This window comes from Hyperolius riggenbachi, chromosome 4 (genome assembly GCF_040937935.1).
Source record: "Hyperolius riggenbachi isolate aHypRig1 chromosome 4, aHypRig1.pri, whole genome shotgun sequence".
NCBI classification, from domain to species: Eukaryota; Metazoa; Chordata; class Amphibia; order Anura; family Hyperoliidae; genus Hyperolius; species Hyperolius riggenbachi.
The window spans coordinates 247569644-247585101 of NC_090649.1; the positions used below are offsets into that span (position 1 = coordinate 247569644).

At 44.6% G+C, this 15458-nt stretch overlaps 1 protein-coding gene across 2 annotated transcripts in view; it reads right to left on the reverse strand.

Moving 5' to 3' along the window:
• The window catches only part of ME1 (malic enzyme 1), a 385689-nt gene that overhangs the window by 315017 nt on the left and 55214 nt on the right, over nucleotides 1-15458 (reverse strand). For both annotated transcript variants that reach the window (XM_068281558.1, XM_068281557.1), the window contains exon 2: nucleotides 12247-12380. In XM_068281558.1, the coding sequence (XP_068137659.1) occupies nucleotides 12247-12380 (134 nt within the window). The remainder of the gene's footprint in view (nucleotides 1-12246; nucleotides 12381-15458) is intronic.

Genomic DNA, 15458 nt, shown 5'->3' on the forward strand with positions numbered 1-15458 from the left:
CACCCTCTGGCAGAGAAAGGGTTAAAAACTGACTGGACACTCAGGCAGAGGGAGAGACTCCAGCCATCCTTATAACATCACGGATTTTGCTGGATTATGAAAGGACCTCCACCCATTCCACAAAACGTTCCATAACTGGACTTTATATCTTCTGTTGGACTTATTATCGCAAAGGACACGGTAACTTGACAAATTGCTCAGACTATCAATAGCTATTTTCTCATTTAATCTTTATTATTTCTGTATCGATTTGTTTCATTAGCTATATTTAGTTCTGCATTATTTCTTTAAATAAATGATTAAAAAATCGTTCGTCTAAGTGCTGTTCTGAAAATCTCTGTAAAAGGATTCATATCTCCATAGAGACGTTAACATAACTGTTTTGATATTAATATTATTAGTTTTGCTATCTCTAGAAAGATTGTCAAATTAAACCTTTTTCCTACAGGATTTAGCTAGAGTAAAGGTAGCCATACACTGGTTTATTTGCCATCAGATCCGACCAACAGATAGATCCCTCTCTGATCGAATCTGATCAGAGAGGGATCGTATGGCTGCCTTTACTGCAAACAGAGTGTGAATCGATTTCAGCATGAAACCAATCACAATCTGTGAAGCTGCCGCTGCCCCTGCATACATTACCTGCCCTGGCAGGCGCGAGCCCCCCGGTCTCTGCTGTCTTCTCCGTGCTCGGCTCCTCCAACTTCACTGAACTTCCTGACGGGGAAGTTTAAACAGTAGAGGGCGCTCTACTGTTTAAACTTCCTGCCGGGACAGGAAGTTCAGTGAAGCTGGAGGAGCCGAGCACAGAGAAGGGACAGCAGAGACCAGGGGACACGCGCCGGCCGGAGCACATAATGTATTGCCACTAGCGTCAGTCGTCGGGCATTTGAACGCCGCTATCGACGCACTCCCAACCCGCCGGCGATCGAGCGAAATCTTCCACACGGACGGATCAACGGGAATAGATGGGAATGATTGATTTTGGACAGAAATCGATCGTTCTGTCAGCGTTTTCGCAACGATTTCACAGCAGATTCGATCACAGCGATCGAATCTGATGTATATCAGTGGGAAAATCGTTAGGTGTATGGGCCCCTTTAGACTTAGAGCACTTGCACGCTTTATTGCAGATTGGTGGCAGCGACCTGGCCTCCATATGAGATCCCAGATTGTATCGATTGTATATACAATCGAAATTGGGCTGTGTGTGGACTCACCAACCAATCCAAAAGGTTACTTTACCTGCAGTGCTGACTGCCTTCAGGATTCCCTCAGGGTCTGAGGCTTTATGGTAAACTGCAGCAAAGGGAACAGGAATTAGTGGGTGACTGCACATACTTCACATTTGCCCTATTCTGCCCATTTATGGGAATAATTAATAATTACCTTCCAATTACTTACAATCCCGCAAATCTGATTCAATGATCACATGTGAGGAAAATATGGTACTGTTTATGGGCACCCTAAGTCTGTGAGGTTCCTATGCTGCCAAACCATCATTGCGCGAAGGTGGTGTTCCCATCCCGATTTTCTCAGTTGTTTGAGATGACCCTGGATGCTACATGTAGCATCCAGGGTCAACAGCTACATCTAGTGCCCCCTATGGGGACAAAAAGGAAGCCCAAACGCTAGGGCACCGAATGAAGCCGGGGCGGACATCCATGTGAACCAGCCCTAAGGCTAGACAACTAGGTCAGAGTATCTCCCAAAAGCAGGACTCAGGGTGTGTTCCTAGTATGCAGTAGTGTAGCTTAGAAGCTCTGGGCTGCAGTGCGAGTTTTACATTAGGCCCCCTCATGCACTCTATTCATGGAGCACCAAAACCTGCCAAGGAAAACTGTGTCTTTTTTTAGAGTTGGAAGTTACTTTGACATGTACCACATAAATTATCACTGAAACAGACAGCAAATACCCTCTATGGCAAGGAAATAAAGGACCTATTGCTAACTTCTTAGTGCCAGATATTACAGGTCTTGTGGAGTCCATGCCTCAGCTGGTCAGAGTTGTATTGGTGGTACAAGCAGGTTTTACATAACTTTAAAGGGAAGGTCCGAGCAGCTGAAAAAAAGACATTTACTTTCCCGGGCTTCCTCTAGCCCCTACGCTTCTTCCTACCCCTGCGCAGTACACTCCACACCACATGCGAGTAATTGATAGCAGCGCTCGCGCAGGCGCAGTAGAGGACGACCTAGCAAGGTCATCCTCTGCAGCAGAGGGGACCGGGAGCCAGCAGCTGAGTGCCGAGCTGCGGTGAGGGACATAGCGGCTGCTAGGGGCTGGAGGAAGCCCGGGTAAATACATGTACGTTTTTTCAGCTGCTCGGACCTTCCCTTTAACTTAAGCAAAATATATTAGAAACCGTATCAGTTCGGTACATTTTCTGCATGCAGCTATTAATCTAATGTTAAAAAATACTTTTGTATGTGCCCCACTGGGCTCTTTACTGCATCCGTTCTTCTGTCCTCTTCTGTCACCTTCCTCTGTCTTTTCTGCCACCTTCTGCCTTCATCGGTCACCTTTATCTATCACCTTCTATCTTCATTTGTCACCTTCATCTGTCACCTTCTTCTGTTTCATCTGTCACCTCTCTTCTATCACCTTCTATCTTCATCTGTCCCCTTCTGTCATCTTCTATCTTCATCTGTCACCTTCTTCTGCTTTCATCTGTCACTTTCTATCTTCATTTGTCACCTTCTTCTGTCATCTTATGCCTTCATCTGTCACCCTCTTCTGCCTTAATTTGTCATCTTCTTCTGTCATATTCTGCCTTCATCTGTGGTGGTCGCTGTTGCTTGGGTCCCGCCACCCCTTGGGTCACCATCACTGACAAGCACCACAATACGAATGGGAGCTCCGGCAAAAGCCTATTAACCGCTGGGGCTCCCTATTGGACATAAAACAGACCAATGGGAGCTAGCGATGGAGCACAAAAAAGATCTGATGGACTATGTGATGCATCTGGACGGATCTGCTTTAGCGATTCATTGCGGATTCGTCCAGATCTGTTGCAAGTGGGAACTGAATCTTAATGTTTTGGCTAAAAGGTGTATATTTTAAATTTACATTAAGGTGTGTACATCACAGTCAGTTAACTCTAGTCTAGCAGACCACTAGTTTAAACAGCCCTACTCAAAATAAAGCATTTATATCAATATGTTACAAATATAAGCCAAGGCTGGGCTGTGTTACTGAATTCTATGGAACTCACAATAAAATAAAGAGTTCACACAAACTATACCTGCTCATAAATCAAATTCCTTGCCAAACGCATATCTAACTTGACTGAAAAGTATTACTTTGATAAACATGTGCAAAGTACTAAAAGCAGAATATATGTTAGCACAATTAATATTTGTATTTAGTAACACATCTGCAATAGCTATTGTTGTCTGATGCATTTGAAAAGGGATTTGCTGACAAATTTTACAGTCCTTAATAATTGTGACAGTTTACTCTGAACACACAACTTCAGGCACAGTAAAAGATCCCAAAGACACACATGATGTGACTTCAGCAAACTACAATAGTCCACTTTGTTCAATTTGCCAAGTTATGCTAATTTTTCTTTTCATGACCCTCCTGCTCACTAGGTAATTACTTTTCAGTGAAGAAGTCTACTTTATATATCTGGAATGTAAGGGTTTTTTTTTTTTTTTTAATTACTGGTGAGTCACATCATGTATGCAGCATTTAAGGCCAGCTGTGAGCGTTTCTCAAGTGCAAATCTCACAAACTTTATTATTATTATTATTATTCCTGATTTCAATAGCACCAAAATAATGTTCCTGTACAGATAAATACCTTACAGACAAATTACACGAACACTATGGATGAAAACAAGTTATATTGCACCTCTTATGCTAAGAAACTCATAAATGGGTCAGTCAAATAAAACAGCAAACCAAGATATAACAGGAGATAGAGCCATGCCCATATTCGTTTGGAGTCTAATAGGAAAAGGGGTGGACACAAAGGCATAATGTAGGGGAAATTGGGTGTCAGTAATCTGCAAATGAGATAACTGTGTGATTCAAGGATTGCAAGAATCGATAGAATAGAATCGGTGATACCGTAGTTTACTAACAAGAGTATCCACATGATTCAGAGAGGGAGATCCAGAGGAGGGGAGAGGTATGTGAGAAATCCTGCATGTGGGAAAGGGAGGGAATGACAAGCTTAGATGAGAGGAGAAGATTGTTTACTGTGTAGATTGCATGTAGGAATCAGGGGCGGTTCTAGACTTTTTGCTGTCTGAGGCAAACTTGTGAGGATGCGCCCCCCTCCAATTTGGAATGATCGCACAGCACCTGAACGTTGATGAGGAAAGATTTTATAAATGGCCAAACACTGACAAAATAATTTATAAATTAATATTACGTTATTTTCACTACAGTTCTTCTTTAACCACACATGTAACATACGTGGTTTCGGGCCCCTTAAGGGCTAGAGAGTTTTTTTCCTGAAATGGAGCTGTAATCACTGTGATTGGCTCAGAGAGATCACAATGTTAAAAGCCAATGAAATTGGTTCCTGAACAGCAGACGTAGTTCTGCTGTCATTATGACAGCAGAGTGTTTGGATTGCAGCGACATCAAAGGGGCTTGAATGGTTAGAGTGACAGGTCCACACAGTGAGAGTAGCTGAAATCTGTACCCTGGCAGGAATAACAGGACACAAACAGGGTGTAGATTTCAACTACTGCTGTCCGCAAGAGGTTAAGAAAGATGTGCTTTCATTTTGTGAATGTTGCTGTTTTCTTTGAGAATGCGTTATCCTTATAGGACACACTGTAAACACTGCTGCCACTAATGGCATTTTTATTTTTTGTTGTGCTTTGAAGTGGCCATATGCAATGTGTTTCAAAAATGTTATGCCTGGTTCACACTTGGATTGCTTTACGATATTTTGTAAATTTGTTGGCAATTGTGATTTTCATCTAAGAGAACGAGAATTGCATACCGATCGTCACCAAAATGCTGCATGTAGTGCAATCATTACCAGCAATCAGCTAAAGTCCTGAAACGCTTCAAAACTCACATTTTCCGACAAGCATATGTCCTAACTTAGGCCATGACCTCTCGTCAAGTTTTACTCTATACTAGTGTGACGTATGCGCAGTCACCCACCAATTCCTGTTCCCTTGGCTGCAGTTTACCATAAAACCTCAGACCCTGAGGGAATCCAGAAGGCAGTCAGCACTGCAGGCAATGTAACCTTTTGGATTGGTTGGTGAGTCCACACACAGTCCAATTTCGATTGTATATACAATCGATACAATCTGGGCTCTCATATAGAGGCCAGGTCGCTGCCACCAATCCGCAATAAAGCGTGCAAATTCGCTAAGTCTAACTCTAGCTAGATCCTGTAGAAAAAAGGGTTAATTTGACAACCTTTCTAGAGAATATTAACATATATTAAATAAAATATTAACACTGTTATGGTAACGTGTCACTCTTTGAAGATGTGAATTCTTTTTGCAGAGATTTTTCAGAACAGCACTTAGACGAACGATGACGAACGATTTTTAATCGTTTATTTAAAGAAATATTGCAGAACAAAAATATTGCAAATGAAACAAATTGATGCAGAAATAATAAGGGTTCAATATGAAAATATTAGCTGTTTACAGTCTGAGCAGTTTGTCAAGTTACTGTGTCCTTTGGGATAATAAGTCCAACAGAAGATATGGATTCCAGTTATGGAAAGTCCTGTGGAATGGATATAAGTCCTTTGATAGAATGTAATGCCAATCCTTTTGATGGTAGATGGATGGCTGGACAAAAGACTCTCTCCTGTGTCCAGCAGTGTTGTTTTAACTCTTCCTCTGCCAGAGGGTGGAGTTGTAAAAAAGAGCTGGTGGGGTGTGCCTTCTCCCGCCCTTTGTCATGACCAGCAGGAAGAATATACAATAACTGGAATGGTTATAACGCGGCGACAGCCGACTATAGCGCGTAGAGAGTGACACAGGTACGCTGCTGGCGTTCTCTGCATCACACAGGTACCAAACACATGTGTCCTGGAGTATGCCACTGTGCAGCACACTGTTGCTTGCGTTCAGGAGGTGGTAGGAACATGCTAAGTGGTTCCACCACACACAAATCATTTCTAATAGGCCCCGTTCACACTTGCGTTTTGGCTTGCAAACAGACCGGATCCGGATTGTATCAGGACCTGATCCGGATTGGAACCGTACGGTTCCGATCCGCATCTGATCCGGATCCGGTCCGTTTGCATCAGGCATGCATCCGGATCCGTGGGGTTTTAAAAAAAAAAATAACAAAATTACCTTGGGGTCTGCAGTAGAGTTGGGCCGAACCTCCGATTTTAGGTTCGCGAACCTGGTTCGCGAACTTCCGCGGAAGGTTCGGTTCGCGTTAAAGTTCGCGAACCGCAATAGACTTCAATGGGGATGCGAACTTTGAAAAAAAAAAATAATTATGCTGGCCACAAAAGTGATGGAAAAGATGTTTCAAGGGGTCTAACACCTGGAGGGGGGCATGGCGGAGTGGGATACATGCCAAAAGTCCCGGGGAAAAATCTGGATTTGACGCAAAGCAGCGTTTTAAGGGCAGAAATCACATTGAATGCTAAATGACAGGCCTAAAGTGCTTTCAAACATCTTGCATGTGTATACATCAATCAGGTAGTGTAATTAAGGTACTGCTTCACACTGACACACCAAACTCACGGTGTAACGCACCGCAAACAGCTGTTTGTGTAGTGACGGCCGTGCTGGACTGGTGCGCACCATGGCGAGAGTGCAGGTTTTGGTGGCTTTACAGCCCATATGGTCGCCTGGCTGATGTAGCTGAATGACAGAACAGTGACTGTCCAGCTGATCAAATTTGGTCTGACCACAATGAGGCAACGACCTTATTATCGTGGGTGTGCCCCCCGAGACACTCCCAGGTATGCGCACTGATGCGGTGGGTTCACTGAACAGAACAGGTATACAGTGGCGGGTTCACAGAACAGAACAGGTATGCAGTGGCAGGTTCACTGAACACAACAGGTATGCAGTGGCGGGTTCACTAAACAGAACAGGTATACAGTGGCGGGTCCACTGAACAGAACAGGTATGCAGTGGCGGGTTCACTAAACAGAACAGGTATACACTGGCGGGTTCACTAAACAGAACAGGTATACAGTGGCGGGTTCACAGAACAGGTATGCAGTGGCAGGTTCACTGAACACAACAGGTATGCAGTGGCGGGTTCACTGAACACAACAGGTATGCAGTGGCGGGTTCACTGATCACAACAGGTATGCAGTGGCGGGTTCACTGAACAGGTATACAGTGGCGGGTCCACTGAACAGAACAGGTATGCAGTGGCGGGTTCACTAAACAGAACAGGTATACAGTGGCGGGTTCACTAAACAGAACAGGTATACAGTGGCGGGTTCACAGAACAGGTATGCAGTGGCAGGTTCACTGAACAGGTATACAGTGGCGGGTCCACTGAACAGAACAGGTATGCAGTGGCGGGTTCACTAAACAGAACAGGTATACAGTGGCGGGTTCACTAAACAGAACAGGTATACAGTGGCGGGTTCACAGAACAGGTATGCAGTGGCAGGTTCACTGAACACAACAGGTATGCAGTGGCGGGTTCACTGAACAGGTATACAGTGGCGGGTCCACTGAACAGAACAGGTATGCAGTGGCGGGTTCACTGAACAGGTATACAGTGGCGGGTCCACTGAACAGAACAGGTATGCAGTGGCGGGTTCACTGAACAGGTATACAGTGGCGGGTCCACTGAACAGAACAGGTATGCAGTGGCAGGTTCACTGAACAGGTATGCAGTGGTGGGTTCACAGCACAGGTATGCAGTGGTGGGTTCACAGAACAGGTATGCAGTGGTGGGTTCACAGCACAGGTATGCAGTGGTGGGTTCAATGAACAGGTATACAGTGGCGGGTCCACTGAACAGAACAGGTATGCAGTGGCAGGTTCACTGAACAGGTATGCAGTGGTGGGTTCACAGCACAGGTATGCAGTGGTGGGTTCACTGAACAGGTATGCAGTGGTGGGTTCACAGCACAGGTATGCAGTGGTGGGTTCACAGCACAGGTATGCAGTGGTGGGTTCACAGCACAGGTATGCAGTGGTGGGTTCACAGCACAGGTATGCAGTGGTGGGTTCACAGAACAGGTATGCAGCCAGACAGGAACAAGTTAAGCCTAACTAATCTTTCCCTGAGAGACAGTCTGCAGCAGCTCGCCCTACTCTCACTAACGCAGGCAGCACACGAGTGACCGTAATGGCCGCCGCTGCCTGCCTTATATAAGGGGGGGTGGGGCTCCAGGGGCTAGTGTAGCCTAATTGGCTACACTGGGCCTGCTGACTGTGATGTAGAGGGTCAAAGTTGACCCTCCATGTGCATTATGGGGCGAACCGAACTTCCGCAAAGGTTCGCCTGCGGGACGCGAACGCGAACCACTGAAGTTCGCATGGAACCGTTCGCAGGCGAACCGGTCGGCCCAACTCTAGTCTGCAGAAGGTGCACCTGTAGAATCAGGTCCTCCGCTGTAGGCCTCACCTCCACCTCCCGACATACTGCCAAACAGCTCCAGCACACTCCAGTACGTTTAGTCACTGCTGCTCCACTGCTCCCCATGTGTCCCCATCCAAAATGGCCGCTAGAATCCGCATAGGAAGTGGGGTAGAACGTCAGGTGTTTGTATCCTGTGTGTTCTGTGCTTTCCATTCCCCATAGGTTTCCACATCCGCATGGTGCAGTCAGGATCCGTTCCGGGTGCATGGGCCGGATGAGCCGGACCCAAAAAATAGCGCACGTTGGAAAAGCCTCCGGAGTCCGGATCCGATCCGGCTCCGTACTGTACGGAACGTACGTGTGTGAACGTCCGCATAGCCTTTGCATTGCTATGCGGAACGTACGTTCCGTTTGTACAGTATACGGTCTGGATCCGATCAGGCGGATCCGGACAGGGAACGCTAATGTGAACCGGGCCTAATTGTCTGCTAATTTTGAAATGGCTAGCATCGACGGAAAACTGATTCATTTAGTAAAATGTCTGAATGACTTATTCTTTCATATCAAGGTGAATTAAAAAAGTAATTCTCTCTAACTCTCAGCAGTAAAAGTAATGTGAATGGGTGCTAATGAGCAGGGCCGGGCCGAGGCATAGGCTGGAGAGGCTCCAGCCTCAGGGCGCAGTGTAGGAGGGGGCGCACAATTCATTCAGCTGTCATTCCTAATTGTGTATGAAGCAGAAAGAAATAAGAAAAGGGGATACATAGCAGTGACTGCAAGCCAGATAACTAGATATTAAGGTGTTGGGGAGCTTGTGGGCCCTTTGGCCCTCTTAGTCTAATAGCAATCAGTGTGTGATGGCTGGGGTGGGAGGGATGGAGGGGCGCACTTTGGTGTCTCAGCCTTGGGTGCTGGAGGACCTTGTCCCTGCTCTGCTAATGAGTTTATGCAGCACGGTGGCGTAGTGGTTAGCTCTCTCGCCTTGCAGCGCTGGGTCCCTGGTTCGAATCCCAGCCAGGGCACTATCTGCAAAGAGTTTGTATGTTCTCTCCGTCTCTGCGTGGGTTTCCTCCAGGCACACCGGTTTCCTCCCACATACTAAAAACATACGGATATGTTAATTGGCTCCCCCTAAAAATTGGCCCTAGACTACAATACATACACTACATAATATAGACATATGGCAATGGTAGGGATTAGATTGTGAGCTCCTTTGAGGGACAAGATAATAATAAATAGCAACCTTTTTTCAGCTGCATGATGACAAATATAAAATATTTTACATTTAATGGAGAAACTCCTCATTGTACAGCGCTGCGTAATATGTCGGCGCTATATAAATACTAAATAATAATAATAATAATAATGTACCCTGAGTTTATGAGGGGTCTGTTCTGGCCTAGCTAGTCATCTTTGAGGTAGGATCCAGTGACCCTGCCATCATGGTTCATGGTCCCCACTGCTAGGGCAGAATAAACACCACACCATTTCCTCTAGTGTGTGGCTGGCTTGGACATGCAGAATATTTTCTTGTCCATATATCTTTTTATCAAAATCTTTGAAGTAGATCTGACTCTTGAGCTATGTGAACGGCTCTGGTTTTAGGGTTTTATTGGGGTTCTCAGGAAGTATAAACAAGCACTCACATCCCCCATTGCAGGGGGGGGGGGGGGTGAGCTGGAAGAGCACTGATTTTCTAAAAGCCAGGCAAATTAATTTAAAGCGTTACTCCAGATCATATTTTGTGCGCATTTTTGTATGATTGTGTAGATTGCGTGGTTCTGCTGGTGAACCCGACCGTCACAACTAGATAACCTAAACATGCACTGCCTGTATGTATACTGCATACTTCCTCACCTCTTGTTTGCCCCCATTTCTTTAGATTGTAAGCTCGCAAAGGCAGGGCTCTCTCACCCTTTTGTGTCTTGGAATTTGTTATTCATTACATAGCTTGCACTCTGTTATACATTTTATTCATCATGTTATATCTGTCATTGTAATCACCAGTTCTGTATTTTGGACTACATGTGGAATGGACACCGGGCAGTTCTGTGCAGGGCAAGCCGAACGACAGCTCTCCCTGCTGCTGCTAAACTCCCTGGTAGCATTAAATTCTATTCGCCCTCTGAGTTGCCGCAGCTCGGAGGGAGATGTAATTCGGGGTCTGGCAACAGCTGGAGACCCAAATTACCGTTACATGGAGCGCGCAGCATAGCATTGCTGCTATGACGGCACCCAGATTCGGCGCCAGGCGCTCAGCTTTACAATAACCTACTTTGTGTATTTTGTACCAGTGTCCATATTTGATGTATATCATTGTCTGTACCATTATGTACCCCTTGTTCGTTTTCCTACTTTGTACAGCGCCACAGAATATGTTGGTGCTTTGTTAAATGAATAATAATAATAAAACTCTACCCAAAAGTGCCTCAGTATGAACCAGCCCTTATAGTTTGTCATGGCTCAGGAAAAGGTAGAAACATTAATCTCTTCATTAACTAGAAATGAAAAAAAGAGAAATGAAAAAACAGATCTTTTTCATTATTAGAAATAATTGTCCAAGATTTTCCCCCATGCCATTATTCTATTAATAATTGTTCACCTTTTGTAGACATTGCATAACAATAAGCGTCCATTTGAAAAAAGAGCAAACAAGTCTTTTCCATTTACTTTTTCTCCTAAGTTTTCTCCTAGGTGATATTTTCACACTTTATCAATAAAATGCCTTTAAAGGACAACGGTAATGAGAGGGATATGGAGGTGGCCATATTTATTTCCTTTTAAACAATACCAGTTGCCTGGGTATCCTGCTGATCTTCTGCATCTAATACTTTTAGCCATAGACCCTAAACAAGCATTCAGCAGATCAGGTGTTTCTGACATTATTGTCAGATCTGACTAGATTAGCTGCATGCTTGTTTCTGGTGTGATTCAGACACTACTGCTGCCAAATAGATCAGCAGGACTGCCAGGCAACTGGTATTGCTTAAAAAGAAATAAATAATGCAGCCTCCATATTCCTCTCATTACAGTTGTCCTTTAAGACACTAGCAAGGAAGAAAATACTCAGAATAATCTTGATAGTACTTATCCCTCCTCGAGCCATGCTGTGGCCCCCCAAATTTTCTGACAACCAGTTTATCGTTAGACTTAAAGGGCAAGGGGCGTCCTTTGCAGGAGAGGCAATCCTGCAAAAGGCCCCATCTGGCATTAGTGACACCACTTCCCCAGCTCTCAATGGCCAAGCTCTGCCTCTTCCTTGCCCCTTCCATGCCCCTCCCCCAACTCCCTGCACTCTGTGATAAGACACACAGAGCCACAGCTGCAGCAGCATGACCCTGGGGTCGCAGTATTCTTTTTTGCTACAACTGAAACTGTGCCAATGTGAGGTGCAGGAGTGGCGGTAATGTACCCTACCTGATCTGGCTAGCCCTCGGATCTGGTAGTGTGTTTTTTACGAATACTGGCCGGTTCGGGTCGCTTTAATCTCTCACCAACACAGGGAGGAGGTGAGCAGTATCAGGTGATTTGTTCTGACATGGAAAGACTGGCCAGTGCCTCCTCCCTGACTGCCTCCCGAGGGTGATGATGGGGTATGGGGAAGAGTCTGGGCAACAAGAAAAAATAATCAGAACCCCAGTTTTGCTCCATTTTGTGGAAATCAGCCTGAAATTGCTATTGTGCCAAGCAAGGTAAGCTTTACTACTTTTATTCAATGATAACATTTTTTATTTTGTTTTTTTACCTGTCAAGATCATTTTTCTGCCTCTCATAGTTGCGAAGTACTCTCAAGACCTGGACATCTTGGCTGAGGAAACATGGAGGAAGCAGGCCGTGGATGCCCAACTGTAGTCTCTCCTCCAGAGAAAACGCCATGCCCTAAAGCAGAGAAAGAACAGAGAATCAATGTGTTATTTCACAAAAATAAAAATCAAGCTCACTTTTTTTTGCTAGTTTATTACATTAATAAGACTTTTAACAGCAACTGCAGTGAAAATAACATAATAGTAAACCCATCTGTCTAGATTTCAGATTCAGATTTCTGAATGCATGGAAATCTGCACAGTTCATCACTTAAAACTATGGTTATACAGTTGTGTCCTGTACATCTACATGTGGCTGAGGTCAGTTGCCCCACCCTGTATGCTGCAAGTAGTAATCTTTTAGCCACTCTCAATCATGTCGTCACTAATCACATGGATGTGAATCAGCCCATAAATGGAGGTGCCTGGCTCTTCTACTGACCACATATGCTATTGGCGTACGTACAAAAAGGGCGCCTGGACAAAAAGGGCGCGGGGTGTAAACTCTAAATAATAATTAATCATTAATAGGGTTTATAAATATAGTGTGCTATATTTCGTTTACAAATAATGTTTAACAAAATTATAAATCATTAAATAATGTTTATGAAATCGGAAATTGTGAAAACGTTAATCTTCCCTGTTTCAAAAGTTAAACTTATAATTACGTTTATAAAAAAACCAATAATATATGTTTAATTGTTATAATTGTATATTATTGTGAATAACCGTCATTTATGGTTTGTTCTTATAATAAAATCTGAAAATATTGTTTATAAAGATGATATAAATATAACTACGTTCGTAATAAGTGTTGTAATACATTAGTAATTATTACTAAAATTTTACTAAAACTATACCCAAGCCTACTCTTACACAGAACCCTACCTGTACCTATCCCTAACCCCTAGACTCCCCTGTTGGTGCCTAAACCTAAGACCCCCCTATTGGTGCCTAAACCTAAGACCCCCCTGTTGGTGCCTAAACCTAAGACCCCCCTGTTGGTGCCTAAACCTAAGACCCCCCTGTTGGTGCCTAAACCTAAGACCCCCCTGTTGGTGCCTAAACCTAAGACCCCCCTGTTGGTGCCTAAACCTAAGACCCCCCTGTTGGTGCCTAAACCTAAGACCCCCCTGTTGGTGCCTAAACCTAAGACCCCCCTGTTGGTGCCTAAACCTAAGACCCCCCTGTTGGTGCCTAAACCTAAGACCCCCCTGTTGGTGCCTAAACCTAAGACCCCCCCCTGTTGGTGCATAAGTAACCCTCCCTGTACCTACCCCTAACCCCTAGACCCCCCTCTTGGTGCCTAAACCTAAGACCCCCCTGTTGGTGCCTAAACCTAAGACCCCCCTGTTGGTGCCTAAACCTAAGACCCCCCTAAGACCCCCAATTTTACAGGACAGAAAACCAAGCAGATTTTTGTCTTCAAAACCATCCGTATAAACAAGCACTTCAACTACAATTTTATGCGAGTTTAAAAAGTAAAAATTTGATTGGACCCTTGGAGGAAAAACAGACTGTTCTTATCTGAGTGTGACAGAGAAACTCACAATCTGGCTCATAGAAACAGTGAAGAAGACTAATTTCAGCTGATCCACATTAAAGCTCGTCTCACAACCATACTGACACCAAGTGCTGCAACAAAGGCAGCTTTATCCACTGACACTGCATACATAGTGATCTGTCTGTTTATGTGTGAGTGGCAATAAAATCCATGAAAACTGCTGTGACTGAGCCGTTGGGTGGGCCAGTACAGAAGCAGAGACTGAAGTAAATCTATCATAAAATAAATCATGTAGGCTGCCACTGCTGAAATGATTCGGAAACTGCAGTCTTCCTAACTGCAAAAATTATCCTCTGGCTAGAATGTCTTTTGAAATGGTCACCACTCACCAGTGACCCTGGACTATAGTCCAAGTAAATCGGTTTCCTGGACTAAGTATTCCCAGTGCTGCATTTATCCATAGCACTAAGGATTATACGGTCTGCTACAGTGTGACCAGGGGCCCAGTGTGAGCTGAATTACAAGCAGTGCTGGGTTTAATATAATATAGTCTAGTGAGAGTTTTAGTTATTGGCTGCTGTGGTGACAGATTTCACAATCCAGAAGAAGTGCAGCCCACACAACTATGAATTTTTGCTTTATATAGATTATTTTTTTCAACAGATACAATTGTCATGGTGTAAGTGTATTGTGAATGCTTGCTCATTTAAATCTCTACACAACCTAGGCCCTGGATAACTGAAGGATTTATTGCAAATGTGTCACACTTCCCACAACTCCAGATCAACAGGATCTAATAACTTGACCCCTCCCAGAGTCCACATAAAAACCTTTGGAGCCAGTGCCTTCTGTCATGCTGCCCCTACCCTCTGCAATACCTTACCTCACCCAAGCTCCAACCCTAGAGGCATTTAAATCAAAACTGGAAAGCCCCCTGTTTAGTCAATTGCATATGCACTTTGAGTCCTAAGGGAGAAAAGTACTTTACAAATTCTTTGTTATTGTTGTACGGCTGTGTGCGTTATTTACACTATGCAGATTTTAGATCATACAGTTGAACATATGGAGATAAAACGCTGTGTGACGTCACACATGCCCCCATATACGCTGGCAACCACGTGGGGCACATATATGTGGATGGAGGATCAGGGGCATAACTAGAACTCACTGGGCCCCCCTGCGATACTTTGGCTAGGGCCCCTTCCCCCTGCTTTCTGCACTGGTAAACTGAGAACCACTGTTAATGAGTTGGCTAGTGCACACTTGAATGTGTTTTCCCAATACCCTAACCCTAACCGCAAACAGACTGCAGTGAAGCAATGTACGCATTTTCTCTATGAATTACATTAGCTTCTATGATACAATGTGCATGTTTTCACATATACAGACACACATGGTGTGCAGAAAACGTATACAGAAAACCAACAGATGAGTGTGCTCCCAGCCTCAGCTTATTACACTCACTCTGTCCATCTCTGATGGAGCAGAGCTGGCTCCGCAGACTCCTCAAGCATCACTACAGTACACAGCACTTGGGGACGGGTGGAGAGGCTGTGAGCAGAGCTGGCTCTCCAGACTCCTCCAGCATCACTACAGTACACAAAACATGGGGAGGGGTGGAGAGGCTGGGGATTGTGCACTGTACACAAG